Source organism: Lipophrys pholis, assembly GCF_963383615.2.
Source record: "Lipophrys pholis genome assembly, chromosome: 19".
Lineage (NCBI taxonomy): Eukaryota > Metazoa > Chordata > Actinopteri > Blenniiformes > Blenniidae > Lipophrys > Lipophrys pholis.
The window spans coordinates 11368079-11395999 of NC_137647.1; the positions used below are offsets into that span (position 1 = coordinate 11368079).

Here is a 27921-nt window from a genome sequence, read left to right on the forward strand (position 1 = left end):
TTAAATGGCACCATCCAGTGGAAATAAACAGTCCTACACTAGACACCATTGTGCTTTTGTATCTCTTTATCACTTGTTTATGTCACCCTTCAACTACAGTCGGCTGGGATCGGCTCCTTAAGTTGGATAAAAGATGGTGGATGGTTTATTGTGCCACAGGATTTTATAATTTCTAAAAAAAAGTATTGATTACCTGTGATAAATTTATTTCTTATTAAACACACATATTATATAATATAATATAATATAATATTATATTATATTATATTATATTATATTATATTATATTATATTATATTATATTATATTATATTATATTATGCACTCTCTTGCAAACTTCAGTAATGGAGAAATTTCACCAAGGTTCTTTTGTGTCAATGCGACGACGGACGCGTCGTCAGCCAATCAAAATCTGAGTAGATATTTGAAGCCCGCCCTATAGTGTACTTTTAACCAATAGGTGGGTGCATTTTACAGAAGTGGGTGGAACAAAGTACACAACACGGTAGTCTGTATTGTATATATTCCAACGTCGGCAACTAGGAAAACTAGTTGGCTAGGCTTATCTCCAAAGATGACAGTAGCGGTACCAGCGCAGCATCGTGGTGCGAAATAGCAAATAATTACAACATTGTTTATGATTTAGTTCATATAACTGTTCACTCCGTGACCTCATATTCATCCTTCAGAAATTAAAAGCCAATTTTCTTGGAGTTTTTGGAGCATTAAATGGAGGAGAAGAGGGAAGACGGAGACTCGGAGATACAGGAACACGGACCCGAGCACTGGTTCTCAAAATGGGAGCGGCAGTGTTTGGCCGAAGCGGAGCAGAGGGAGCTGAGCGAGGAGGAGGCCGACAACGAGCAGGATAAACTGTGGCATCTCTTCCAGAACTCCGCCACCGCGGTGGCACAGTTATACAAAGGTGGAGACCAGCGTCCGTCTATAACGGCACTCTATTCCGTGTTACAGTCGGCTCGTGTGTCGGCAGCTTGGGTGTTCACAGCCCGGTGCACTGACGTTAACGGGTCTGTTTTGTGGGTCACTAATAACTCGCCTGGTGGCGGACTCGCTCGCCTGTTACGCGGATATTAACGTTTACAGCTGATTTCGCGACGCTAAATGGAGCTAGCCCGTGTTAGCCGACCGCCGAATTAGTTATGGTCTGAAACTTATTTTGATCACGCCGACGTCGAAAGCTCAACGGCACCGGTTTGATCGAGTGGCCGAGGTGGCAGCTGCGTCTCTGGCGACTACTTTTGTCCGTGTTGACACTTTAACTTGGGCAGCAGCTGGACGCTAACCTAACGTTAGCGAGGCTAGTTACAAAATGGCGATGGTAACAACAATCGTAGCTACGCGACATTCCCAGATGACAGTCTCTCTCCTGTCAGTGTTTAACGTATGTTTACAGGTCGCACCGGCCTGGTGGGCCGTGTCAAGAAGTACATGTACAAAAATTAAATTTAAAAAAAATCACGAGCTGTCGAGCTCGAACGGCCCCGTCCTCCGCTGAGTCGGTGCAAACAGACGCACACTAACATTAGCGAGCCTAATAATCACAAGATGGCGAGGATAATATTGGTTCGTTTTTAAGAGTTGTTGAGTTGTCCACTCTTTGCTCTCGCTCGAGTCTGTCAGTGCTCGTCGCAGGGCAAAGTGGACAAGATGTGGACCCGCTCGCCGTGTGGCTATGTTTGGCATGTATGTTCGACATGGCTCTGCAACTTTCCTGCTGAGAAGGCAGTTAAGTTGGTGTGTCGGTGCTCTCTCTCTAAACAAGCCGCTGCCAAGCTGGCCATCTAGTGCTGGCTGACAGTTATTTTTATGCTAAACCCTGTCCCTGCAATTGTAGATGCAAGACAAAATGGCGAATGAAAATGATCTTCACCTCAACCCTGGTAGTCACCATGCTGTGTGGGACTCACTGGGATTTTTTTTTTTGCCGTTGCTGTTGGTTGAATTGATTTGTCTTATCACAAAGAATATGTATATATCTAAAAAAATAAAAATGTTTCCCCCCCTCCTTTGTTGCCACAGACAGAGTATGCCATCAGCAGGGCCTGTCATTGTGGGTGCCATTTCAGAATGCTGCTACAGCAGTCACCAACCTTTACAAAGGTAAGTAGCCACATCCTTCTCACTTGAAGGATTTATTGATCTGTCTGCTACTCTATACCTGCAGTTGTGTTTGTGCTTCTCCATCAACATGGACACTGATTATCAATGTGCCTGCAACTGCAGACATGTTTTTATTGACGGACTCCATCAAACAGTCAACAGGCGTGCACATTATGAGCTTTTTAAGCTCTGTATTGATTTTTTTTATTTTGTTTAACCATCTTGCAGGTTTTAATCTGTTCAGGGGCTGAATCGGTAAACATTGAAATATGTCTAACAATGACAGATTTCGAAGGACTGGTGTCCTTTTGCCTTTAGTTAGGTGGGATTGGCTTCTCCACCCCACAACCCTAAATTGGATAAAGCTGCAGAATAGATGGAGGGATTTTGAAAACAACACTTTAAGTCAGAGTTTGAGCAAATCCCGTGTATCTTGCAGCTTCTGAAAGTAACTTTCTCCTGATTTGAAGTTACCAGTCAGTTTGTTTTTCTTACTTGTTCTATATGAATACTGACTGTAGTATTCACTAGCTATGATCTTTGGTTTTGCTAAATTGCTGCTAAGATGCTATGCATGTTGGATTTGGTTTGAACATATTTTATATTTTAATGTTGCAGAGAGTGTGGATGCCCATCAGAGAAGCTTCGATCGGGGGATACAGGCGGGGCATCAGCGTCGTAATAAGGCAAGTCTTTTCTCTGTTCCTTTCTCATGTTCTTTTGTAGATGGATTAATTGTACATTATACTACAAGAAAATGAGTGTTTCCACACTACATTTTGTTTGACTGACAGAATTTATTCATGCATCAATGTTTGTTTAAAACATTTTTTTTATAAAGCTCATTTAAGACACCCCAGTCGACAAATGTGCTGTACAAAGAATACATAAAATGTAAAAGTGCACAGTACACACCTTTCCACAAAACAGATAAAAGTTAGACGATATAATAAAACTAATTCAGTTAAAAGGGATAAAAACATGGGTAATATAAAAGACTAAAAACTGACTAGAATGAAAAGTCAACAGCTCACGTGTTGTTGAAGGCCATAGAGAAAAGGTGGGTTGAAAATAGATTTTCAATAACTGATGGATGGTCCACGATTATATTTGACTGCAGGACATGTTGGCCTGGGTGAAAAAGCGCCGGAGAACGATCCGTCGGGAGGACCTTATCAGCTTCCTGTGCGGCAAAGCACCACCGCACAGAAGTAGCAGGGCTAACCCTCGACTGAGCATGGTGGCCCCCAGCCGGGCCAATTCACCAACAGAGACAGGCTCATCTGTGGAAGCAGACCTCCAGCCCTTCAGAGAGGCCATAGCACTACATGGTGAGTAACAGGAAGTGCATGCCAGTGTTGACACAGACACACCGGGGGTCATTCTAGCTGAACCATTCCAAATTATTGACGTCCCAGGTAACCACGGTGGTGTCGGATACAATTCAGTGTTTCTGATGGTTACTAATAAAAGGCTGCCGATGCTACATCACTGTTAATGTGTGTTCACTTTTAGAGTTCCTTTACCAGAATCCACGTGGGAAAAATGAAAAATTTAGGACCCAGTTTCAGTTGTTGATGTACATCTCCAATACGTTGTCAATACCTTTCTGAAAGAAATTTGTCATTACACTCATACAAACAAGTATTTTCAGCATTTAAATTTCACGGAACATCTTTGGGTTTGTTGACATCTTCGTGGTCACAAACTCCCGAAGAATCCCGAAGCGAAACAAGATACCGGTTGTACACTTGATCTTGATTCGCACTTGAAAAATGATTAACGTTCAGTTTCACTACAGTTAAGACTATTCTCCTGGCTTGAATACTCTTTTCTTTGAGAAAGTCTTTGATATCCCCGAAAACCCATGCAGCAGGTTTCCAGAGATGACGTCAGTCAGTGATACATAAACACAGTTTGATGGCTAGAAATTCGAGTTTGTTTGTAAACATATCGACTTTGGTGTGATGGATTTAGAGAACTGCGGCTTGAGAATTTATGGAAATGAGTGGTAATGGTCCTGTTTTGGTGTATTGGTTTATTCTCTGTGCAGAAGTGAGACCTTCTTATGGGAAGTATGTTTGAAAGAGTTTTTCTGGTAGAGTAACTTCAAGCTCACTCTGTCAGTTTAAAAAGTGTTTACAGGTCCTGCTGGTCACAACATTGTTTATTGAAATTCCTCAAAAGCAAGTGGTGTCGCTCTCCTGTCTGTGCTGTACAGGCGGCGGCAAGAGAGACGCACTGTGTGTTTATGATACCACGCTTGTCCTTCAGCCATCACGCTTGGCCACATGTGGCTCAGAGATAAGGTTGTTTTACAGGTGGTGTGTGTGTGTGAGCGAGCATGATCCAGAGGTAAAAGAGGGCCTCACTCTAACCCCCAATGTGTGTGTGTGTTCATTAGAGAGGGAACACGTGACTATCAAAAATACTGTTTACCTCCTGGATTTGTGTTAATGTTGGTCGTGTGTTGTGCTGTCAATGAACATCCAGTGTTGTCAGTGGATTCACATTTTAAAGGGGCCGTTCCAGAGTGTACCTAAGGTTAGGCTGGATCATGTTGGGCATTTGGTGGCTTAAGTTACAGAAATACAAGCTCAGTGTCTGTCAGGTGGTTCCAGTGTCTCTGAGTCATCAAATGCCTTTTGTATTTCACTCCTGATGTGTTGCTTGAATGTTGTCGCTTCTATTAGTGTATTTTTCAAATTGGCCAAAGGACGTAATCTAAACTACAAGTTCTTGGATATGTGGTTTTGCGAACCAGTCGCATTCATCATGTTGCAATAAAACTAGAGGGCAGGGGCACAGAACGTACTGCACTGTGGTTAAAGATGGTGTTGCGATATAATTTGCGTTGTTGTAATTGTCACATTTCTCTTAAGTTACAGTCACTCTGTCCAACAGCAGTGCTCCTGCAACCGGTGTTTGTTTTTATTGGCGCGGCAGTGATTTTGTTCAGATCAGGTTTTTGACGACCGGGGCTCGGCAGTGTTTTTGTGGGACGGCTGCTTCAGGTTGAGTCCTGAGTTTTGTTTGCTCCCGAAATCCAAAGTGGAGACAAATGAGTGAAATATCAGTCTTGTCAAAGATGTGTTTACTTGCTCTCCTTCACCATCATGAAATAATTCCATTCTAGCTGCTCATGTTTTTAGGAGCGAACAGAAAGTGTCGGTCATTTTGTTTGCTCCTCAGATTAGGTATCTGCTTTGATGCACAGCTTGTGCCAGAGATGCTAACTGGATTGGTATTAATAGACGTTTAGTTATTCAGCTTTCCAGCGACTTGGTTTTTAATGTTTCATACGTCTTTGCTCAGATCGAGTTCTACAGATGGTTTCGCACTTGTTGCATTTTGGTGCAGTGGAATCAGCGCAGTGTGAATGCCGCCATGCCGCCGTGGATTGAATCACACTAGTGGACCACGTTGATGTTGGAACACTCGTCAAGTCTGAACTCTGTGTGCGACGTGGAGCAAAAACAGGCCGTTATGGACTTGAAAGCAGTTTCGTGTCCTCCCACTTTAACATAATGTGTATAACAGATGCATCCCTGCTGCTGTTTTAACTTCTGTTTTCAGTTTGGTGGACCGTCCATAGGGTCTTAGCTGGAAAAAGATCTCGCCACAATAATCCAACATGAACTGAGTTTGAAGTTCCAATGTAGAGTAACGCGAGTTCACCATAAGGCTTCTTATCCAGTGTTTAATTGGATAATACCCATTTTGATCAATAAAAACACGGATATGAGATGAGTAGTGAAAGTAGATCTGTGGAGAAGGTAGAGAGTAGGATTGAAATGTGGTTCACCTGCAGATTTTGTAATTAGCGGAAACATGACAGACTTTTCCTGCTCATATTTCCACTGTGTGTATAACCACTCTCTCCCTGAGACGTATTTCAATGACTATCAATTTTAATGGCCTAAGAAAGTTATTTGTTGTAAAGATGAACGTATCTTATCAGCGCTTCTGTCCTCCTGCAGGTCTGAGCGGCGCCATGGCGAGCATCAGTGTGCGCTCCGGCGCTCCCGGGTCTCCCACACACGTGAGCGGGAGCAGCAGCAATGGAGGCGGCGCGAGCGGAGGCGGTTCTTCAGGCTCGGGGCCGGTGTGCCGCAGCAGGCGCAACGGCCTCCAGGACGTGGACCTGAACACTTTCATTGCCGAGGAGATGGCGCTGCATCTGGACTCTACAGGCTCCGCCTCCGCCGGAGGGGGAGGAACCAGGAAACGAAACTCCACCCAGTGCAGCGACGTCATCACGGACTCCCCAACGCACAAACGCAACAGGATGATCTGACCTGCCGCCTGCCTGCGTGTGAAGGGTGTGGGGCGTCGGCTTCAGTGCCAGCGACGGGAGGGAAGGATAGACGGGCTTACAGATACACAGACCGACGTTCAGAGCTGAAAACTTAAAACGGGGACTGAAGGTGCTCAGGTTGGTCTGTCGCGTGAATGAAATCTGCTCCTTGTTTCCTTTTCTCAGCACAGTTCTTCAAATCACTGATGTACAATCAGAACGCTTGGCGAGTGTTTGACCGCGAATCCCCCGGACATCGTCACACACTCCTCAGGCACCGCTGCCCCGGAAAGGTGACAACGGAGACGGCCGCCGACTGAAGACCGTTGTGAAAGGTCGAACACGCGCCGCGCGACCAGATAAAAGCCACTTGATCTTTTGACACGCGTGTGCCCTTCCCTCCTGTAACCTCACTCATCCTCACCCACCACCTTAATAAGGAAGTGAGGGCCATGATCAAATCGTTTCACTCAGAGGATTAAGTTGCTCGCCAAATGGGTGATCCGACTCTGCCAGAGACTGACTCACCCCCACCCCACACCCCCACCCCCCTCGCCTCAAACTCGTTCTGTTACTTCATCATTGCAGCTCAGACTTGATGTTGCCTATCAGTGGTGGAGCTCAATCACCTAGTTGGAGTACACGTGTGACTTCGCCTCTTGTAACCAGGTTGTTGTTTTTTTGGAGCCCCTGAGTTGAAGGCATCAAACTACCAACAGCAGGTTAATATTATTTAGACGTTCAGATGTTACTCTCTGATATTACTGCTCTGCCTCAAGAGTGGCTCCATTACACTTCAGCCCCTGATCATTTCTTTTTGTTCTCGATTCTTTAGCCGCCAGTGTTAAAATCATAGATTTGTTGCCACTGTTTGCAGCTGCAGTAGCCAAGCTAATTTAGCTTTTTTTTTTTTTTTTTTTCCTCCTTCCCTTCACTTTGTTTTTACAGTTTTGCAGACAGTCCAGTCTCCTCACTTTACACTACTGCTATGATGAAAGCAGCTGCTGTTTTGTGGTCGCGATGATTCTGTTGAGTTGGAATAAGGATTTTCTTTTTTTTTTTTTTTTGCACCTAGCTTTCACCTCTTTAACTCATGCAGACAAATCAGCTCTTCCATTCTACTCTATTCCAGTCGTAACCCTGCCCAGCCCTAAACAGGTCCACGCTGTGGTTTGTTCCACACGTAAAGTAGTGCGAGTCATTCACGGGTGCTGAAACACGCTAAAACAAAAGGAGCACTCGCACACATCTTTTTAAGTATTAGATCGTGTTTTAAAGCATCTGTGTCGACTCCACCGCGGGTTAATTGAAGATAATCGGGGCTCTAATGACAGTTTAAAATCACAGTAATACTGTGAGAAGTGCCACATGCCCCCCCCCCCCGTTGCACACAAAACCGATTGGATGATTACATAGACAGTGTCTGCTCTCTGTAGGAAAAGATGTCGATAAACTGTGATTGGCTTTAGTGTCGACATGGTTCAGGCTGATTTCAGTGAAGGGGACAAGTACAGGAGACATTTCAGTCACGAGTCTGAAGCGCAATGTAAACTGGTACTGTACCCATTTCTATTTCTATTTCCTGTGGGGCCATTAACTAAAGATTATTTGGAACTGAACTCGGTCCTCTTAATGTTGGATTGTGGTTTAATTTGGCACTGGAAGCTCAAATGGAAGCGATCCTGCAAATGTGTCATCCGCTTGTCCAGCGACGAAGAGTGATAATGTGGCGATACAGCGAGCTCCCCCGTGTGTGAAACACCGAGGATATTCTCTACCTGTAGTTCCTCCACAGCTCACTAGTGAGACGTTAATGCTTCTCCCTTCTTTTTTCTTTCGTTTTTTTTTTTTTTCCCCGCCTCATGTTATCCTGACTCCCGCTTGACTTTTAATGGCCTGAAAAATAAGTTTTCTTTAGTTCGTGTAATGCATGCCAGTTTTTAAAACTTCTGTTCAATTTTGGTCACAAATTTCTTTTCTTTTTTTTTCTTTTTTTAAATCATTATCTGTTGGCTTTTCCATTTCTACATGATCGTGTTCAGGTCCGCGAGGGGAAAAGAACCAGAGTGAGTGGATTCTATCTCTATGAAGTTCTGCGTCTGGGTAGAATCCTCTGAACTTTCCCCGGGAAGAGCTTTTTTTTGGAAGCGGGTTTGCGAGACGGTAAAACGTGTCCTGTAAGCTGTGGGGAGCTTCAGCTGTCACCGGTGTGGCGAGTTTTTCTTTTCGTTTCCTGAACGGGAGCGGTCGCATCTTGGGTCCGTTGCAGTTGAGAGTGTGGGGCGTGCCCGTCTGCACGCTCGTCAACAAACCGGAGGAAAGCCGCTCGTTCCTGTAGCACGAGCGGCCAGTTAAAGGGAAGGCGCTGAAGCCCAGCAAAGGAGTTTTAAAAGGTTTAGTTGAGGAGCAGAAGTCGTTCCCTCTGTTCGTCCTGCAGCGTTGACCGTCGCTCGGTTACAAAAGAAGAGGCGCTTGTTTTTGGTTTCTTCCCCCCTGAGCCAGTCGCAGCCTTCATCCACCATCCTCTCAAAAGGCTGATTCATGCCACATGTCTCTGAAGCCAACACTATTATCAGCTGTTTCTTCATACTTATTTGTTTTAAAAAAATAAAATAAAAATAACAAATGGCTAATCTATATACTTAACATTTAATTGTTGGTATGATATATGTGGTTCACATTGTAAAAATAAATAAAACCATTGAATTGCATTTGGACAGGATGGACAATGTTTCATTAAAAGTTGGTTTCTGGATATTTTCAGGTTTGGTCTTTGAGATTTTGTGAAGTGACTGGGACGAGTCATCGGCTGACGCTAAAAAAAACAACTTCTCACACAAATGAAGTTGGTTGAATATCTAACAGATGGCATTAGTGTTTTAAATAAAGTAATTATGAGGCAATTGTTCAGGCACAGGGAACAGGCTTTCAATGTTTAAAAAATAAAATAAAACATCGAAATGACGTTTCTGCCCACTGGAAGAGCAACCAGTAAACCAAGAGCTCTTGCCCACCGCTAGAGGGCGTCAGAGGTCCAATTTGGGAACAACTTTGAAATGAGGTAACTTGGTAAAACCTCCAGGCTCGTGCCTTGACATTTTTTAGCGAGTGGTATCATCAGCTCCTTTTTTTTTTTAACTAAAATTTCTGTTGGACTTTTCCCTTTAAAAGGTTTTTACCAGAAGTCTAAATGGAGGATGTGGATTTAGTCATGATCTTTGGACTGAGAAAATTATATCTCCACACAAGACAAGATAAACACTTGGCTAGTATTTTAAGCATTGTCATTTATTTCTATACTTCAGTATTTGCAATGTTAACAGCTGTACACCGATGACGGAGGACTTCGACTTGACCTCGCAGATGGAGGTGTGAAACACAAAGCTTTCCCATTAAATTAAACACAAAGTACATAAAGGTGAAAACAAACATTGATCCACATTAAAAACTTAACGCTGCTCTGTCTTCTGAAGGAAGTGTGAATACAAACTACACACGTACAGCCGGCATCCTCCAGAAACTGTAGTTTTGGTCCGTGAGTGTTGAACAGTATAAGCCGCGTTCCTGCATCCCTTCCAGCTCCTCCGGCGAGATTTTAAACTTTCACTTCTGGGCAATTTGGAGCTGAAGTGGTTCTTTTCAGCTTTGTCAAAAGTTTAATCACCATGTGCTTCAATCATGGCATTGTCATCGATGAGCATTGAAGCTGGAGTCCTCTGGGAGATGAAGGATCAAGAGAGCTCTCAGAGTTCGTCAACATCTGGCGGCGTGCAGGATGAGCTTCCGTGGGGAGTCGGACTCAGATCTGGCTGAGGGGCAGGAACTTCTGGTAGTAGCTCTTGGTCACGTCAATCATCAGGTCCTGCGTGCATTCTGGGAGCTCTCCAGAAAACAGACCTGAGGGCGTGAAACCGCCACAGAGGAAATGGGTCAAAGGCGGTCCAATGTTGAGGGAGGACTGAGAGTGTGTGTGTGTTTGAGAGAGACCTGGGCATCCAGAGAAGACCGTGAAAGGAGGAACCACCGTCTCGGGAGGAAGCACAGTGTTGTCTAAGATCTTGCAGCAGTCCTTTAACACACACCGACGACCCTGCACACAGCACCCTGGCAAGTTAAGCCTAATATCTTTTTAGAGTCGAATACAGTTAGGATGTGATAAGATACACACATTTCCAAATTAACCACACAAGTTTTATCTCCTGGAGCATAGTTTACTTTAAACTGTTAATAGTATTGATCAACAAAAACATGCAATATTTATTCTATTTTGAAACGTGCACATTTTTGTATTAAATTTATGATGGTCTCCATGGTGACGGGTCCAGCTCTGTCTGCGCCTGGTCGTATAAAACTACAGTCATCCTGCTTATGTGAACACGCACGGAGCTGGATTGAAATAACCTGGCCCAGGTTACCAGGTTGATATCCAGCTGTGTTAAGTAATACCCGCAGTTTGTTATTACTGTGTCCCAGTACAGGCCTCTTGTCTTTCAGCACATCATGCAAGATGTTATAAGTTACAATCACAAATCTGTTACGACACCATATTTTTAATTTTGGAACGTGTTCACTGTGTGACTCTTTATATTTGTTGCACCGCGCAGAGATCCACTTCACTTTGTTTGCATGTTAACATACAATCACAATACATGCATTTTTATTCTGACGTTAAAGTGAGGCCGTCTGCCTGCACTTTTCTTTCCCCTGCTATGCAGTTATTCTGAACATGACCGCCATGTGACAATATGACCGCCGGCAACCGGAGAACACAGCGTCTGTGTCTCTCCAACAGAGTTCCATCCCCTCGAGCAATAGTTTCCTTACACTGTCAAAGGGCTTATTTGTGTTCAGGGTTTCGTCGTACTCACTATGACACAGTTCTTGCCGATGTGGACGTAGGAACCGATCTGCGCTGCGTTGACCACGCAGTCCTCCTCGATGAAGACGTGGTCGCCGATGTGCAGAGGGAAGAAGGCCACTCTGGAGAGGAAAGACGACAATAAGGTTGTTTAAGGCCCAGACACCAAGCTGAATATAGCGAGAGAGACAGAAATATTTGCACCGTTAACAACGTATGATTGATTTATAAAAAAAATATATGCTTGAGTACAAAAAGTTAATTTACTGTCGATGCAGTTGGAGCATTTCCATTCATGAGTAAAATACTTTTGGCAATAAATATAAGTCAAACCTTTTTCTCTTATTCTGTCATTGCTGACGATAGTTAGCGTGCATACTTCTCATAACCACAACTCCTCGAGCATTAATTATATCAACAACATTCATAAATGAACAGAAAATTAATAAACAGAGTTTTTTGTACATATACTATTCAACAACCAGGTCAGTCCAGCCGATAGTCTAACCAGAGACAGATTCAGTCATGTGTCCTGTGGGTTTTTTGTACCATCAAAAACACACTTGTCAGATCGTAAAACTGGCAGATATTTTAAAGTTTTCCTGGGAAAAAGTGGCCCAAAAATATATTCTGCAAACTTGAATCTGCTAAACACATGGGATATATTCTAATTCTGAGTTCTATTTGTGTTGGAACACGCGTCGTCTCTGTGAAGGGGCTGAGGCGTTATTTACCCTTTGCTGAACTTTTTGAAAGGTGGTCTGATGACACTCCTGCTCTTCACCACGCAGTGTCTCCCCACCCTGACATTGGCCAGGTCTCCTCTGATGATGCAGTCATTCATGACAATAGTCTGAAAAGGGACACAAAACACCTTAACTAACATTTAACAATCTACATCGTTGAGGTTTGGATTCTCACTCACTTTCCCGTTGAGGACGATGTTTTGACTGCCACACAGCACAGACTGTCTGCTTACTTTATTGCCAGAGGCCTGAAAACAAAAAACCAAAACATAAAACAAAAATAACGACCAGGACTTGTATAAAAAGCCTGCTAGTGTATCTCAGTTTCATGCACATTAAACACAATGACTTCAGCAGTCCAACGCCCAGCTCCGGCTCCGGCTCGCAAACAGCGAGCTCTGAGAGCCCGGAAAACACGAACATTACCGTCTCTATGTACTCCGCTTTGTTGTACAGTATCTCAGACAACTCCATGGCTGTAGACTTTGTAGAACCGTCCAAAACAGTCTGTATTATTCGGGCATAAAGAGCATTTAAATCATCTATTTCTGTTCCCAGCCGCACACCCCGAGAGTGTCGAAGCGCATGACCGGAAGTGACGGCATCACGTTGTCCTCACAACGAAACAAGAGAGCGCACGCACTTGCGCGACAGAAATAAATAAATAAATAAATACATACATACATACATACATACATACTCTTGTTAATAGTTGAAGTCATGGCTGAAGACTAACAGAAGAACACAGCCGTTCTTCATATGTGACGATTGGGTGGCGTTTAGTATTGTCAAGGCATTAAATTACATAGTACAGACTTTAATAAGGGTGATAGTCTCAGTTCTGTAATGACACTCGTGCAAGAGTTTACATGTCAACATCTCATGTGGAATGAGGAGTATGTACTCACATTCACCAAAGCCACATTCTGAGATAGTTATTTTTGACACTCTTACAACTGAAACGTTGTAGCCATTTAAGTTTGGGTGACCAAATGTTCTCTTTTAAACAGACTTTTCATGTCCTGTCTGGGGTGTCTGGAGGGCATGCTGTACATCCATGAAAATATCCTGTGGTCTTTTTAATTATCTTTTAATACAGAGGAGGCATATTTCCAATATACTGAAATTTTAAGGCATCGAAACAACAACCATTTAACTAATCCGTGGCTGGGCCAAGTGTCCTTTTTTTGGAAACCAAAATATTATCCAGCTAGGCAGGGGTGGCCCAAGACTAATGAAGCAAGCTTTTGTTTGTTGGTTTTAGAGTTGTAAGGAGACTGACACTGCTGGAAGGTTACTACTATGAATCCCTGAGCATGACCTTGACCCCCAGCAGGTCGAGCACACTTCTTCCAGAATGTGTAGCTCAAGTTAACTATGAAGACAGGGTCATATCAAATAAGTTTAACTTCTTCATACCCCTTTACAGACATGGTAAAATAGATGCATGTCCTATAGATAGCTTTCTATGTGTATGCATCTAAGTATGTAAAATATGTCTTGATAGGCGTGTTTACACAGTTTTTTTTTTTTTTAAATGTGTTTCTATTTTTATGAATGGTGGATTTTTCTGGTCATAATTCAACATATAGAAAACACAAACACCAACATAGAGAGTTCACTTCAACTGACCAAGTTAAGAATAGGCAGAAGCCATGTTTATTTATTCCTAGCCTATAAATTCTATGAATAACCTAGAATGTGTGCAACTTATAAACAAAAGCCCAAATGACAAAACCAATGGCAAAAAGAAAGAAAATTGAATAAAGATCTAATGAAGATAACCCAAGGGTGACATCATCAATGATATCCCCTTTCAGTCATCTTCAGTCTGAACTGTAACACTTAATTATTTTGTAATTAACAGCTGTTTTAAAAGTCGATAGTGAACTACTAGAATCAAGCTCACAGAGAATATTTCACAGTTTAACTACGAGGACAAAAACACATCTATATTGTATATTCATTCTCACTTTATGTAATTCAAAAATAAACATTCTAAATTACATTTGCTTTCTCTTAAATGAAAAGCAAAATAAAAATACAAACAGAAAAAGCATTTATTCTGAAATTGACATAATATTTAACATGCCATTAATTACACAATATCTGATCATTTTCAAATGTTCTCTATTTTATTTCATTCCATGGTTTTGGTTTGTCTGGAACTAATGATAATCAAAAAACAATCAAAAACTATGACTAGGATGGGTTGAATGCAGAGGAATATTTTCCTTAACATTTACCCAGAGATCAATAGAGTATGTGAAATTTGACTATCTGTGCTCGCGTTTCCTACTTAATAGCACATGTGCAACAAAGAGAATGTTTAGCAGGTTCTGCAGTACTCTAAAATACATTGAGAAATATACAGCCAGATAAACTTCATATTATTTGAATTGATTAGTTTATGTTAATGGTATCTAATAGAATATCTTGTTAAAATTATGGAACAATTACAAAGCGTGTATGTGGCGAATACCACAGTGAAAAACTAAACGCCTAAAACGAATACAGATGATGTAGTGCGCATGCGCCAGACGAAGCCCTTGACCCCTGTTTCTTCTTCCTCGCTGCGCGCGCCTCCCTGCCTCTCATTCCGTCATGGCGGCTCGTGTCCTGCAGCAGTGCGTCCGCTCCTTCGCCCGACCCTCGCTGAGGCTCTGTCCCGGCAACCTCGCCCTCAGAGCCGCTGCCGCTCCGGTGACAGCCCTCCACCGGCCCCTGTCGTTGGCCGCAGACAGCCGGAGGTCGCGGTGGCTCGACCAGAGCCGGGTGAGTCCCCGCTCACATTGTGGCCTAGCTGGTGACCTACCGATGTCTTTCAAAGCCGCCGGGCCGGAGAGACCCGCAGACAGCCCGCCGTGTCAGAGGACAGTGGGGGGTTAGCTGGAGGCGGGTGTTCGCGGCTGTGGCAGTCCGGCCTGGATTCACTAAATCTCCGAAACGTGGCGGTTTGATGTCACGACAGACATGTTTGGATGTTAGCCGTTAGCTCACGTGTTAGCTGGTGCGTTCAGGGACGCCTGTGTTGTTGGACTCCTCCGACCCGCAAAACAACCCTGGTTTCACCTCCAAACTAACTTCACACTCCTGCATCCTGCAGAGTAACCACACACCGAGCCGGCACACATCTTTTCGAAATTGTTCTCCCTCAAATGCACACTTTTCTGTCTGCTGCTCTCTCTCGGGAGGTTAAGTAACCGGTGATCCGGTCATGTTTACGTTTAGCTTCTTAAACTTTGAAGACTAATGAGGCTCTGTAAACTCAAATACTAATTTATGGATGAAAGCTGGGTTACGTAATCTTTTAATCTTGTAGGATTCATGGACAAGAAAAAGTACAATTCTCCTCATTGAATTGAAAATCTTTAAGTAATAGTCTGCGACTGTTTATACATTTAATTCTTTACTAAAGATTATTCTATAATCTACAGTAGAAACAAATTCATTCATTAAGATGTCTTGTAATAAACTTTACCAATTTTTTATATTCACCCTTTTCTTGGAGAAGGCATTCCCTTCACCACAGTTTTTTACCATTTCCCTGACCACCTGTTGCCCCCTATGACCCTTTTGATAACCGCTGCCTTAATCCTATTTCATTCAGAGGAGACTAGGATTAAAATTACATGCAGGTATGCAGTTCCATATAAAAACAATGACATCAAACACGTCAGATCGAATTTTTTTAAAGTCTAAATATGAATTGCTTGATGCCGATTATTTTTCATGGATTGTTGTTGTCGCTGTTATTTGCAGACCAAATGAAAACGTCTGAACTGATCTTATTAACCAAATGTACAATGAAGACAATAATAAGCTTTTAAGATGAAGATGCGTGAGCCCTGTGAAGGCCTATACGTCCTATAAGCTTTAATGTCTTGGCTACGTGTGACTCTGGGAGGTCTGATGTTTTCCTTCCCTCCTCAGATCTCCTCAGTGAGCGTGTTGTGCCGACGCTATGGGGGCCTGCCTCCTCTCACCCTAGAATCCATCAAAGAACGCGTCATGTATGTTCTCAAGCTCTACGACAAGATCAACCCAGAGAAGGTGAGTATGGCGAAAAACGCCATCAGACCCGAGCGCCGCATGAAAGATGGACGAATTTTCTGTAGCCCTGCTGCTTGTACAATATATGATGTGGAACATTTTTTGCGGTCTGTCAAACAAAAGCCAGAAACTGTGTTTGCATGTAGCTTTGTATGTGTGAGTGCCCGCGGGATGAATCCAGCGGATTGTGTTTTCCAGCTGCAGACAGCCTCCCACTTCATGAAAGATCTGGGATTGGACAGCTTGGACCAGGTGGAGATCATCATGGCCATGGAGGATGAGTTTGGTGAGACCCCCTTTAACCTGCAAGCTCTGGAAACCTGCATTTTGTTTTGAAAAACTAGTTTCAATCTCATTGTGGGGAAGCCACATTTCCCAGTGTTTTATTTTGTGCTTTGACATGCTGATTGAGCAGGCGTCACTTCCTGTTGAACCCATTTGCTGATAATTGATTATAGAGCGCTTTTGTTACAAAGAAGTATAAATGAAAAAAACATATATTAATGAACATAAATGCACATGTTCAGACGAAGTTATAAAAAGTTATGATCTGCTGCTTAAAGCCGTCAACTGAGGCTGCAGTGTTGGAATAAAATAACGATCGAAAAGACAATGAGGTGCTAAATATGAAACCTTTGAATTCATTTTTTTTTTTACTAGAAAATAGTTTTTCTTTTAGTGGCATTAACCGGTAAAAAAGTGGATTTAATCTGGATAAATTTACCAAGATTTGAAAGAATAAGCTCTATTCAATTGGTGTTTTGTCAAACCAAGGACTAGACCCAGAAATGCACTGCAGATGGCAGCAGTCGCATTACAGTGAGGGTGAGGTGGTGAAAACATGCAGACGTCTGTATCATTAACATTTCGTTTTGTGTTCGTACCTGAAGTACCAGACAACCTCCAGCTTGCTGAGTTTAGTGATGAAAATGTCGGTGGCTGCTGCGAGGGCGCGAGGAGGGACGGGCGTTGACGTGTGCTTGTCGTCGCTGCCGCAGGTTTTGAGATTCCAGACGCAGAAGCGGAGAAGCTGATGACTCCTGAGGAGATTGTACAGTACATCGCAGACAAGAAGGACGTTTACGAATAATCTGCTCACACAGGTCGGTCTGCTGAGCCGAGGTCTCACACACACACTGAGTGTTTTGTTTAGTGCTGATGGTTTACTTCACCCTCCTCCCACAGAGGGTGAGCCCCCCTACCACCACCCCACAGGACGTCCTCCTGCAGCAGCCATACCAGAAGCCCCCCCCCCGCTCCACCTCGTCAGCTCTCGTGTCCCGTGAGACATCGCCGGCGCCGCCCGCCGTGTCTTGTGTTTGACTGTATTTAAATGAACTTTTTTTTTGGGGGGGGGGTGGAGATAAGTCAATAATAAACAAAAGTTCTATCACAATTTGGATTTGTTCTTGTCACGCCATCCTGTGGTGCAGATGTATGATTTCTTTTGAATAGATCAATAAAGATGCACGCTGTACAGTTTGGTTTCTGCTGGTCGGCTCTCTTCAAGGTGGACGTCCAGACTGCTGGTTAAATGTTTCCCACCTTAGAAATATTCAGTATTAACAGACTATATCAAATCAAGGAAAGGCTTAATTGTCAAGTCACAAAGGTACAGAATTATTCAGTTGTCCTTTATGGTTGAACCCTGCACTTCCTTGTGATTCGAAGAACATTTTGGAACTCTGATTTATATGTAGTCGAACTAGTTTCACCCTCCAGTCATTTTTCATAAATTCAAAGTACAACTCATCGTCGGCGAGGGCGTTCCTTTGAATTCTTTCCAGTGGCTGCAACCACTTGAAGCTCTCTAGCGCCCCCAGAGGCGGCCCAACACACACCTACAAAGTGACTTAAAATGTTTAATCAAAACCTTCAAGTTTGGAATAGTGAGTAATTTCACAAGAGCGCCGTTATTGCCTTCTAATCACAAGGTTGTGTTTGAGTGACATACACAGCCAAGTCACTTTACATTCTCACAGTATTTGACCTCAGATTGTGTGTTTTGGCTCCATCAGAAAAAGGTTGTTTGGATTGGACTTTGAAACATCTACCAGAGGACAACAGTTGAGATTGTGGATTAACAGGAGATGAACGAGAGCTCGATGTGAAGCGGGGCCTCAGCAGGGAAAGTGTCAGACCTCACTTACACCTTATTGTCCAGACGAGACATTTTTGGAGAGCGAATGCTGAAAGACTGAGCAAAAACTTGAAATAAAACAAAACTCGGGACGCATGGCTCCTGTCCCTAAACTTTGAGCTTTACATTTCAAAACTCGCATTACTTTCAACAACACATCATTGAGCATATTTGAACCAGATAGCCTTTAAAATACCCATTACTGATTCAAGATAAATACAAAATAAAGGCATCAAAAAGGGTCGCAGCGCTGTTTTGGCTCTTTTTGAGGTTAAAATCTTTGCGATGGACGGCGGCCATGTTTTCTTCCCCTAAAGTGGTGGAAATAAGGAGTCGTAGAGCAGCGCCATTGTTAGTCTTTTATTGAGGGTTGTACCCAAGTTATACAGCTTTGTACACCGGCCGCAGGAGCCGGTGGGTTACAAACAGTAATCAGTATACGAGTACAGCCAACAGAAGACCTACTACCTACTACTCTACACCTTAGTACAGATACTCTGAAGAGCACTAAAATCCAGAAGAAAAAAATAAAATAAAAAATGAAAATAAAAGGAAAATAATACAGAACAAACCAAGCAACAAAGGGAAGGAGAATAAAAAGATTAAATGAAACCAAAGGAGTAGACAGCATCAGAGGAGACATTCATTATTAGAGCACACTGGAGTTGGTTTTCTATACCATGTAATATCAGGCGACTTTGTTTCTGTCAATTTTTATACCCATACAAATAAAGATTGTCCTTCAAAAAGTGCAGATTCCACCGAAGTTTAAGATAAAATCCTTTGATGACCCAAGGAAGACATTTGAAAATAAAAAGGTACTTCCCGTTTTGTTTTGTAAGAGGAAGACTTCCCCCAGTTGATTATAGACACTGTACGCTTAGATTCTCATATATATATATATTATATATAGTTTCAACAGTCTCCCAAAGCAATGTGCATAATAGGTTTTACAGGTGATCCAACTACACACTGTGGATTGATAGAATCTCTATAAAAAACATCATAGTTGTGTAAAATTTGCAGTTTCACCGGCCTCGACGCCCCGCGGCTTCTCGGACACGAGGCAAGCTGTGAAAATAAACAAATGGACTTTGCAAATCTTAACCTGTCCTCCTCCCCTGCTACAACTGGCCCGGCGGTAGGTAATAAAGGTGTTTGTTTTTTTTTTTTTTTTTCTTTTTTTCAGTTTTCATCATTATTATTAGTAGTAGTAGTACTAGAAGTACGATTCAACGATGGCACGACATGTTTGAGGAATATTATTGGGAATCCCATCTCAGCTGAGTTTCTTTCTTTTTAAGATGATGGGATTATTATTTTACTTTAAAAGACGGCAAAAAAAAAAAAAAAAACACAAAACCCAAGGTGGACATGGAAGCCTGGGTTCAACACTCCACTGCATAGTCTCTCTGAGCAACCCCCCCCCCCCCCCCCCCTCCCCGATAACCCCCCCACCCCACGTCTTTGTGCTGGTTAGACTAAAGCTTTTCAGGGTTTGTTTGTGTTTCATACTAAAATGTAAAACGACAAAAAAAAAAAAAACGACAGCAGATTCTCACAGTTTTTGTGTTTGTTTTTTTTTTCTCTTTTGTGGTTTTTTTTTTGGTGGTTTTTCTTTTTGTTTTCCAAAAAAAAAAAAAAAAGCCTTTTAGCGCTTATTTTCTTTCTTTTTTTTTTTTAATAACTGTAGGAGCCGTCAGGTGTGTGTTATGATATAATATAGCATTTACTCACAGGATAGTTAAGAGAAACAAAGAGTCACATTTTTTTTTTTCTTTTCTTAAATATTAAAAAGTAGTAGCGTATCACCAGCCAGCTTCCCTCCACCCCTCCGTCCTTCTGTCCTCCCCCCCGTCGGGAAGCTGCTTGGCAGCCCTGGGGATTGTACATTGCTCGTGGCGGATTTCACTAACTGGGAAAAAAAAAAAGGTTTTTTTTCCTCACATCATCCTTTTTGCGAATGACAAGGAGTCTTTTTTTTTTTTGTTGTTGTTGGTTTTGTTTAAATATCTTCAAGCATTTAACATTGTCCAGCTTTTTAAATACACAAATGCACACAACCAAAAAAAAAGTATCAATCCCTTTCCTTCCCTCTCGCTCACCCTCCCTCCTTGATTTGGCATGATAATGTGTTACACACACCTCTTCTGCACAACACTGGGTTGTTTTTTTGTTTTTTTTTGCATATTTCCACACACACACACACAAACGGTGGACAGAAATGGAGCGAGATAATAAGCTGGCGACCACAGACAGTAACATGGACTTGAATGAGAGGCGCTTTACAGACGTTGCTTGTCCCTTCTCTAACAGCAGGGTCGTGCGACCTCCCGAGAGGCTCCGCCCACCAAAGGATTACGATAAGTAAGAGATGCAGCGGGGGGGGGGGGTCCGGAAACAGACGCGCTGCTAAAATCTGAACAAAGTGAAGAAGTCATTCGAGTGGGAGGGAGTCGAGACGAGCTCCCTCCGGTCAGTTCTGCGTCTCCTCTCCTGTGCTGAAGTTTTGGAGTTGAGCGAGTGTAAAAGATAATATATTAAAAAAGGAAAAACTAAGCCTCCCAGAGTCCCTGAAAAGCCGCCGCAAAGTCACAGCCCCTCCCCGACAGGAAGCCTCGCCTCGTTTTCAGTCAAGCTCGGCACGCAAACGGACAGATCGCTCTCGTCCCTCCGCCGTGAGGCTGATCGGGTGCCGCAGAAGGCAGACCGAGGCTCCGCTGCCGTTTATACGATTTAAAAACAAAAGAAAAAAACAAAACAAAATAAACCGTTGCAGCTACATTCTGGCCCGGTGCGGGCGGCGTGGCGAGGTCGCCGCTCCGACCGGCCGGCCGGCCCAGCGCGAGCAGGGGAGAGGTAAACCCGGAGGGTGGCGCGACGCGCCGCTCCGTCTTCTCCTGCTCGCCTGGCTGGGATCAACAAAGCACCATCTTTCTCCTTTTCCACACAAACACACACACACACGTTACCCTGTCACAATACACTCACAGGCACACCTCTCTATCTCTCTCTCTCTCTCTCTCTTAGACAAGACGCGAGAATCTGTCCGGCCGTCGCGGCTCCGCCTTCTCCTCCAACCCGCCAAGTGCAAAATCCAAGGCTCCTCAGTTCAATTTGTCAAATTAAGTCGACTCAAAAAGAAAAAGAAAACAAACAAACACAGTTCGGATGTTCCACTGGATAACAATTGTTCAACGAGACAAAAACAATAAGATATATATATATATATATATCTATATATAGTTTAAGCAAAGAGATCTGGAATTAAGTAAACTAATATTTTGTATGATTGAATTATTTGGTAGAGAGCGGTTCAATACTGGCACACACCACTGTCACGTCTGGCTAATACTCAAGGTTTTGTCTCACAACAGAGATGCTCAGAAGTTGTTAAATATTCACGGCTAAACTTAAAAACAACTAAAGCCAACGCTTCTAGTACTTCTGAAATAAAACCCTATATCAGAGGGGGGGGGGGGGAAATGTACACACACACACGCGCGCGCACACACACACACGCACGAAAAAAAGATTTAAAATACGATGAAGAAAAAGAAAGTTAAGGTCCATGGCTTCGCTAATGCTGACTTCTCACTCACGCACTTTTTTTTGTTGTCGTTTTTAGTTATTCCTCAAAAAAAAATAATTGTGCATCATAGTAACTAAACAATCACTGGTAGGTAAATCTATTTTTCACGCTTGTATTTTTGTTGACCAAAAAAACAAAACAAAACAAAAAAATTAAAATCTAAAAGAAAACACCACTGGTGGATTTACATTCACACTCTTCACTCACACACACACACTCCAGCTGTAGAACTCACATCTGCTGGTACACACACACACTTAATCACATGAGGAACTTCAGATGAGTAACCCCGCCCTCCCCGGACCCGAAGGAAGAGGGAAAAATAATAAACCAAAAACAGTACAACAATACAATCATATTCTATTTGTAAACAGGTAGAAGCCACTTGACTTGTTGTTGCATCTTCGGACACAATTAGGATCAAGGCAATGAAATGTGGACGACTTTTGCACTGTTAAAATATTATCTTCAACCAAAATGAGATTTTAAAGACTTTTTTTTTTTCTTTCTTCTTTCCTATTTCTTTAAACACATCTGTGGCGACGAGAGCAATTTTCTTTTCTTTGTTTTTTTTTTTTCCTTTTAAAAAAAAAAAAGAAAAAAAAGAAAGTCATATTTTTGTTGTACTTGAAACATTTAAAACATTGTGTGAGACATGGGAAATAAAAGAACACCTCTCAGTAGGCCATGTGAACGTGAGAGGCTACAGTATGCATAGATACAGGTTCGCCTTTCTCTTGGTTTAGAAGTCTGACGAGACAGAACATTTTATTTTCCACTGACGGTCACACACTCACACTATTAACACTCCCCCACTTTAGGATTTCTTCTTCTTCTTTTTTTTTTTTTTTTTCATCAGTGGAGTGAAGGAGTGGAGGAAGAGGAGGAGGGAGGGAGGGAGCGTCCGCCACCCCCCCTCCCCCCATTAGGAGCCTCCCCTTCCATCGAGACAGCATATTGAAAGCAGTGTGTTGAGCTTCTCCAGCTTTAAAGCAGTTATTTGGCAGAGAAAAAAAAAAAAAAAAAAAAAAAAGAAAGAAAGAACTTTACAGACCTATACATAGTTTTCAGTGCTAGAAATTGGATTTTCCTTTCCTACAAGGAGTAGTAGTTTTTTTTTTTTTGTTGGTTTTTGTTTTTTTTTTTTGTTTTTTTTAATTCCACTACAAGGGGGGGAAAACTGGCTTGATTTCCTGAGAACCATTGCTGGTTATTTAGCAGACAAAGAGGAATAGTTCAAATAACCAACGCCATGGCCAAAAACACTGATCCGAATTCCCAGAGTTACAAAGCATCGTCTTCATCCTCAATAAGTTTTTTTTTTTTGTTTTTTTTTTGTTGATTTTATATTTTATCATTTTTCTCGAGTATTTTTTTTTGTGGGTTTTTTAATTTTTTTTTTTTGTGCATTTTTTCTTTTTTTCTTTTCCATCTTCTCTTTAAAATGAAGAATGAACACACGTTCCGCCTCCTAAGTCTTGTAAACAAGAGGTTGCAGTGTGGCACCTCCAAAACATTGAAAGCCTATTCTGAAAGTGCTGTTCCCTCCTAGTTTCCCCACTCAGGGGAGGGTGGGGGTGGGTGGGTGGGGGCAAAAAGGGAGGGCTTGCTAGATAGGCCCGCCTCCTATATTAGGGTGGGCGGGGCTTGCTAGTCCCAGCTGCGGCTACAGTCCTTTGCACTGCAGAGCTCAACGTTCTTTAGTTTTAAAACAAAAATTGGTGCAATACTTTTTTTTTTTCTTTCCATTTTAATGTCACTTTTAATATCACCAGATATTCCTCCTACGTCAGGTTTTATTCTTAAACTATCTGTTGATCTTGAACTCCACGACAACGCAGTAAGGTAGGCGTGCCAAGGCAGAGAGGAACGCACACGTACTCGGTTGCAACTCGCAATCACACACATGCACGCACGCACGCACACACAAAGTACTCCCACGCACGCACGCACGCACACACGCACGGTAAGGACCTCAATGAGTAAACAGCTACACTGGAAAAACTGGCTGCTCCCTCTATATTGCAGATTATATATACTGAGAAAAAACCACATTCAGTGCAAAGTTAAAAAAGCTCTCATACTCCAACATTGTCAGCAAAACAAAAGAAAACAAAAAAGAAAACTTTAAAAATAAAAAGAATTGGAATTCAAAATAAACATGACAAATGAAACAAAAAAATATATATAATAATGAGCTCGATTGAAGCTTTTTTTTTTTTTTTTTTCCCCCGTCTGAAAGAGCACTACCTGGAAGCAAATATCCATCCGTTCACATTATAGAATTGGCCTGCATGATTCAAGTATTTCGACTGATATGTTTTTGGGCTAAAACAAAGTGGACATATGTGCAGAGAGAGAAACGTAACTTGTTTTCCACAGGGCAGACCCCGTTTTGTTGAATATCTGTTAAGTGAGAAAGAGTCCAACTAGTGCCATAGCATTCATAACTACTTTTTTTTTTTTCTTCCCTCCATTTTCTTTTGCTGATTATTGATAATTCTCTACTGACCCTTCACCCAGCCTGCTTTGATTGGCGGAGGCGGTTCACATGGAGTCCCCTCCACCTGTCAGGTGATCCACCGGGAGGAAGGAGCTGATTGGAGAAGGGCTGCTGATCCTCCCTGCCTCTGTGCCACTGGGGTTCCCCCACAGGCTACTGGAATAGTTGGGCCCGCCCCAGAGGGAGGAGCTGTGGAGATCACTGCTGTTCCACTGGCTGGGCTCAGGAGCGCGGCTGGGGAAGGGGTGAGACTGATCCATTCTGCTCTGAGAGGAGCCAATGGCCTGCCAGCTGGAGGAGGGAGTGGCTAAAGACTGCCCTTGTGCAAAGAAACGGTTGATTTCCTCCTCGCTGGCAAACTCAGCCAGAATAGTAGTGTTCCCCAAAACACACCTGCAGAGAGCGGGTGAGAGTGAGAGAGAGAGTGTGAGGGCGAGTCTGAAACAAACCAACCAGCAGCTGCAACAAACACATCACACTTCTCGCCCGGGACAAGGGCGACAAACTTCACCAGCTTCGCTTAAACTTAAACAGAGATTAATGAAGCATTCTCTCGTCTACGAGCCTCGTTTATTTACAGGTGAGTGGTTGTAAAGAGGTGGGACGCCCTTACATGTGCAGGCTCTTCTGGGCCTTGGCGGCCTCATCCTTGGAGCTGTAGCATACCACTGCGTTACCGTGCGGCAGGTTGAGGTGGAATGTGATCAGAGGGCCGTGCTGCATGCACAGGGTCCTCAGTGTGGAGCCGTCAATCTGCAAGAACAAAAAAAACAGTCAGTGGAGAACCAAAGCAACCGCCGACTTACCTTAACCGTAAGACACAATGAAATGATGCGTCTGTGCAGTGGAGTACCTGAGGTGTGAGATTCTTCAGGACGAGCCATTGGGTTCTCCCTGAGCTGCTGCTGCTGCTGCTGTCGCCCCAGCTGGTGCCTGCCAAAACAAACTATATGAAATCTGCAAATCTTAAGAAGGTACGACATGAAACATAAAAGGAAGCTGTATACGCTACATCTCCTACCAAGTTAATGAAGGGAAATCCAGAGCAAAGTGTCCAAAGTGATCAAAACCAGCTATGCTCACATAAAACATCGGGCTCTTGAAGTCCAGTTTAAAACAACAGTTTCTGTATGATGTGAGCTTCTGTAGCATGCACCCGTGTGTATTAAAACAAACAAGTGAGGTTTGTGCAAATATCCCCCTTCCTGTGTTACCACTGAACACCATTTAGTGACGTAACAATGATGAGGATAAACCTTTGAAGACTCCAGTAATTCGAGCGTCTGTACTACAGCTAGCTGTACTGCACGGCGGTCTCCCTCCTCTCTCACCAGGTGTGTATCTGGACTCAGTGGAGCCCCAGCCGCCCAGCCTCAGGGCAGAGCCGTCCCAGCCGGAGGAGGCGGGGCTGGGCTTCTGGCTGGTGAGGCCAGGTGGTGGCCTGGAGGGGGTTGCCACAGACAGCGCCTTGGGAGGCAGGGGGACCTTCCACAGCTCATGGGCAAGGGAGGAGTTGGACACAGAACCGCTGCCGGGAGACCACTTCGACTCACTGGGTCTGGCTGCGAAGGGGCAGAAGGAAACTAAAGGTTTACAAATTTCATGGACATTTCTAAGTAAAAGAAAAGGCTCTTCAACAACAAAACTACCCAAATGCTGCTGTATTTCCTTTGTAGCTCACATGAGCAAACATCAATTCCATACTAACTTTAGATTCTACTTCAAATATGAAAGACTGTATTCTTCTGTCTGAGGTTGAGAAGTGGGGGCAGATGGGGGATTGGGATTAGTTTACTGAATATGGAGCGTACCTGAAGTGCTTTGTGCTGTACTGGTGAGGGAACCGCTGTGGCTGGAGGCACGAATGGATGACCAGGCACTGTTAGAAGGCATCGTGGTGTTCAGTGATGAGGATGGCCCTGGAAAGAAGCAGCATGCAAGGTTAGTGTTCAGGTCTGCTCTGTCGGAGGGATACCTTCAGTCTCCTGATTTACATCTTTAAAGACAAGACACACAAAAAGTGGCTCAACAGCCAAACCTGGGAGTCCGGTGCCAATAGGCCACATGGCAGAGTCCATTCAGCCTCAATTTTGATTAACTACAATATGCGGCAATATGGTTGGTTACATGTTTACCCCACTGTTAGGAAATAATTTGATACTTATGTTACACAATACATCTTGTTTCATAGCTTTAATTGATTGTTGATAATCTATAAAAAGTTATTCTTTTAGCATTCTATATCATGTGACTTAATTAAAGCTGAATATTTATATTAAGAAGAGACACAGAATGGAAGTCTGTCTCTGTGTTTTTATATCTGTCCCACCGTTGTTCCTGTCCCTGAGGTGGTCTGTGTCACGGACGGTGTTGATGGAGAGGTTGTTGATGACACTGCCGGGGGTCACAAAAGGGTCAGTCTCAGGGTCAATGTTAGGGTAACCTTTCCAAGGTTCCCCGGGTCGGAACTCTGCAAACGAAAAGATGCACACAGCAACATGCAGCAGTTAGCATCTTCAAAAGGTTCACACGCTGCGCTGTAGCACGTGAGGTGCAGGTGTACCTGGGGGCCAGGCGACAGTGTTTCCATGGGGCGGGGGGGAGTTGGCACGGGGTGGCCAGCCATCGCCCACCGAGCCGATTGATTGGCCAGGAGGACTCAGGGGAGACGGGCCAGGAGTCAGAAAGTCATAGAAGGAAGAGTCCTCAAGACGCAGCCCAGACGACATAGCACCTGCGGGAGGAAAGCAAACAGAGTCAAGGTCACTACAAATTTAACTGGTTTACATTGTACAGCTTCCAAGCGCTTCTTAATACCTGATGTTCACCTCAAATGCACAGATTATTATTTACAATCAAACAGCTTCCGTACCAGGTTTGCTGTTCTGCTCCAGAGGGTCAGTAGCCCAAAGTTTCTTCAGTCTGGACTGGGGTGGCTCTTTGTAGCTCACAGCTCCACCGCCACCATTACCACCACCAACACCCATGTCCAGGGATACATTCAGGTTAGAGTTCAAGCCTGATGCGAGAGAGAACCACAAAGACAGCCACTATAACTTAAGCTGTCAGGAAACAAAACTGAAATACAATGATGAATGTGACTTAAACACACATGACCGCACAATAAAGATGAAAATAATAGGCAGAAGCCAACTTACTTAAAGGGAAGTTGCTGAAGGATCCAAGAGCACTATTATCCTTCTGCATCTCAGGTGTATTGTGGGACATGTAGTTATCCAGGTATGGTTTAAGTGGCGGGGCTTGTTTCATGAGAGAGGGGTCCAGGTGTCGTGGTGGCTGCATCATTGATGGAGACGAGCCGATAGGACGCGTCTGAAAAAAAAAATTAACGAGTAAATAAGTAAAATAAGACACAGTATGATGAATCTACCTTCATTACACTGACAGTTTAAATCACACGCACCGGTTCAGACGGACGTCCCACTGGCATTGGTCTCTGGCTCTGAGCCTTCTGCTGCTGCTGCTGGAGGAGGAGACGCTGCAGACAGACCAGGAGAAACAAATGCTGTGAATACAGGCAGTACTATCGTATTCATAGAAACAAACCTTTGTACGGTATTATGAAATTTAGATCTTAAATTCAGTGCAGC

At 43.3% G+C, this 27921-nt stretch overlaps 4 protein-coding genes across 10 annotated transcripts in view; 2 read left to right on the forward strand and 2 right to left on the reverse strand.

The window, feature by feature from the left end:
• The first annotated feature begins 519 nt into the window (after positions 1-519).
• On the forward strand, positions 520-6478 carry hapstr1a (HUWE1 associated protein modifying stress responses a). 2 transcript variants are annotated; one of them, XM_080487524.1, is made up of 6 exons: positions 544-605; positions 690-925; positions 2041-2121; positions 2740-2807; positions 3242-3452; positions 6102-6478. In XM_080487524.1, exons 2-6 carry the CDS (start codon positions 730-732, stop codon positions 6416-6418), a joined length of 873 nt encoding a protein of 290 aa, XP_080343650.1. In that variant the 5' UTR covers positions 544-605; positions 690-729; the 3' UTR covers positions 6419-6478. The 2 variants fall into 2 exon arrangements, with proteins under 2 accessions (XP_080343649.1, XP_080343650.1); XM_080487523.1 differs by having other exon boundaries at positions 520-925.
• ndufab1b (NADH:ubiquinone oxidoreductase subunit AB1b) lies at positions 6465-17554 on the forward strand. Of its 2 annotated transcripts, XM_080487526.1 has the most exons (7): positions 6465-6753; positions 11318-11422; positions 14648-14797; positions 15956-16075; positions 16274-16361; positions 17074-17178; positions 17261-17554. In XM_080487526.1, exons 2-6 carry the CDS (start codon positions 11357-11359, stop codon positions 17163-17165), a joined length of 516 nt encoding a protein of 171 aa, XP_080343652.1. In that variant the 5' UTR covers positions 6465-6753; positions 11318-11356; the 3' UTR covers positions 17166-17178; positions 17261-17554. The 2 variants fall into 2 exon arrangements, with proteins under 2 accessions (XP_080343652.1, XP_080343653.1); XM_080487527.1 differs by lacking the exons at positions 6465-6753; positions 11318-11422 and having other exon boundaries at positions 14542-14797.
• dctn5 (dynactin 5) lies at positions 9687-12609 on the reverse strand. The gene is made up of 6 exons (XM_080487525.1): positions 12449-12609; positions 12202-12270; positions 12011-12129; positions 11287-11398; positions 10406-10508; positions 9687-10315 (listed from the first exon to the last, which is right to left on the reverse strand). The coding sequence occupies exons 1-6, from the start codon at positions 12494-12496 to the stop codon at positions 10218-10220; spliced, it is 549 nt and encodes a 182-aa protein (XP_080343651.1). The 5' UTR covers positions 12497-12609; the 3' UTR covers positions 9687-10217.
• A 5537-nt stretch (positions 17555-23091) lies between the features above and the next one.
• LOC308124499 (trinucleotide repeat-containing gene 6A protein-like) overlaps positions 23092-27921 on the reverse strand; it is a 28894-nt gene continuing 24064 nt past the window's right edge. For all 5 annotated transcript variants that reach the window (XM_080487521.1, XM_080487520.1, XM_080487522.1 and 2 more), the window contains 10 exons: positions 27735-27809; positions 27469-27643; positions 27183-27329; positions 26874-27044; positions 26640-26780; positions 26122-26229; positions 25642-25872; positions 25164-25243; positions 24924-25063; positions 23092-24703 (listed from right to left, as the gene is read on the reverse strand). In XM_080487521.1, the coding sequence (XP_080343647.1) occupies positions 24355-24703; positions 24924-25063; positions 25164-25243; positions 25642-25872; positions 26122-26229; positions 26640-26780; positions 26874-27044; positions 27183-27329; positions 27469-27643; positions 27735-27809 (1617 nt within the window). In that variant the 3' untranslated portion in view covers positions 23092-24354. The remainder of the gene's footprint in view (positions 24704-24923; positions 25064-25163; positions 25244-25641; positions 25873-26121; positions 26230-26639; positions 26781-26873; positions 27045-27182; positions 27330-27468; positions 27644-27734; positions 27810-27921) is intronic.

Coding starts and splice junctions, on each gene's coding strand:
- hapstr1a (XM_080487523.1), top strand. CDS start 730: ATGGAGGAGAAGAGGGAAGACGGAGACTCGGAGATACAGGAACACGGA. Junction 2,122..2,739: donor AGTCACCAACCTTTACAAAG/GTAAGTAGCCAC, acceptor TTAATGTTGCAG/AGAGTGTGGATGCCCATCAG. Junction 2,808..3,241: donor GGCATCAGCGTCGTAATAAG/GCAAGTCTTTTC, acceptor ATTTGACTGCAG/GACATGTTGGCCTGGGTGAA.
- ndufab1b (XM_080487526.1), top strand. CDS start 11,357: ATGAAGACGTGGTCGCCGATGTGCAGAGGGAAGAAGGCCACTCTGGAG. Junction 14,798..15,955: donor GGTGGCTCGACCAGAGCCGG/GTGAGTCCCCGC, acceptor TTCCCTCCTCAG/ATCTCCTCAGTGAGCGTGTT. Junction 16,076..16,273: donor ACAAGATCAACCCAGAGAAG/GTGAGTATGGCG, acceptor TGTGTTTTCCAG/CTGCAGACAGCCTCCCACTT.
- dctn5 (XM_080487525.1), bottom strand. CDS start 12,496: ATGGAGTTGTCTGAGATACTGTACAACAAAGCGGAGTACATAGAGACG. Junction 12,130..12,201: donor ACATCGTCCTCAACGGGAAA/GTGAGTGAGAAT, acceptor GTCCCTTTTCAG/ACTATTGTCATGAATGACTG. Junction 10,509..11,286: donor TCGGCAAGAACTGTGTCATA/GTGAGTACGACG, acceptor TGCTGTGTGCAG/GGTCGTCGGTGTGTGTTAAA.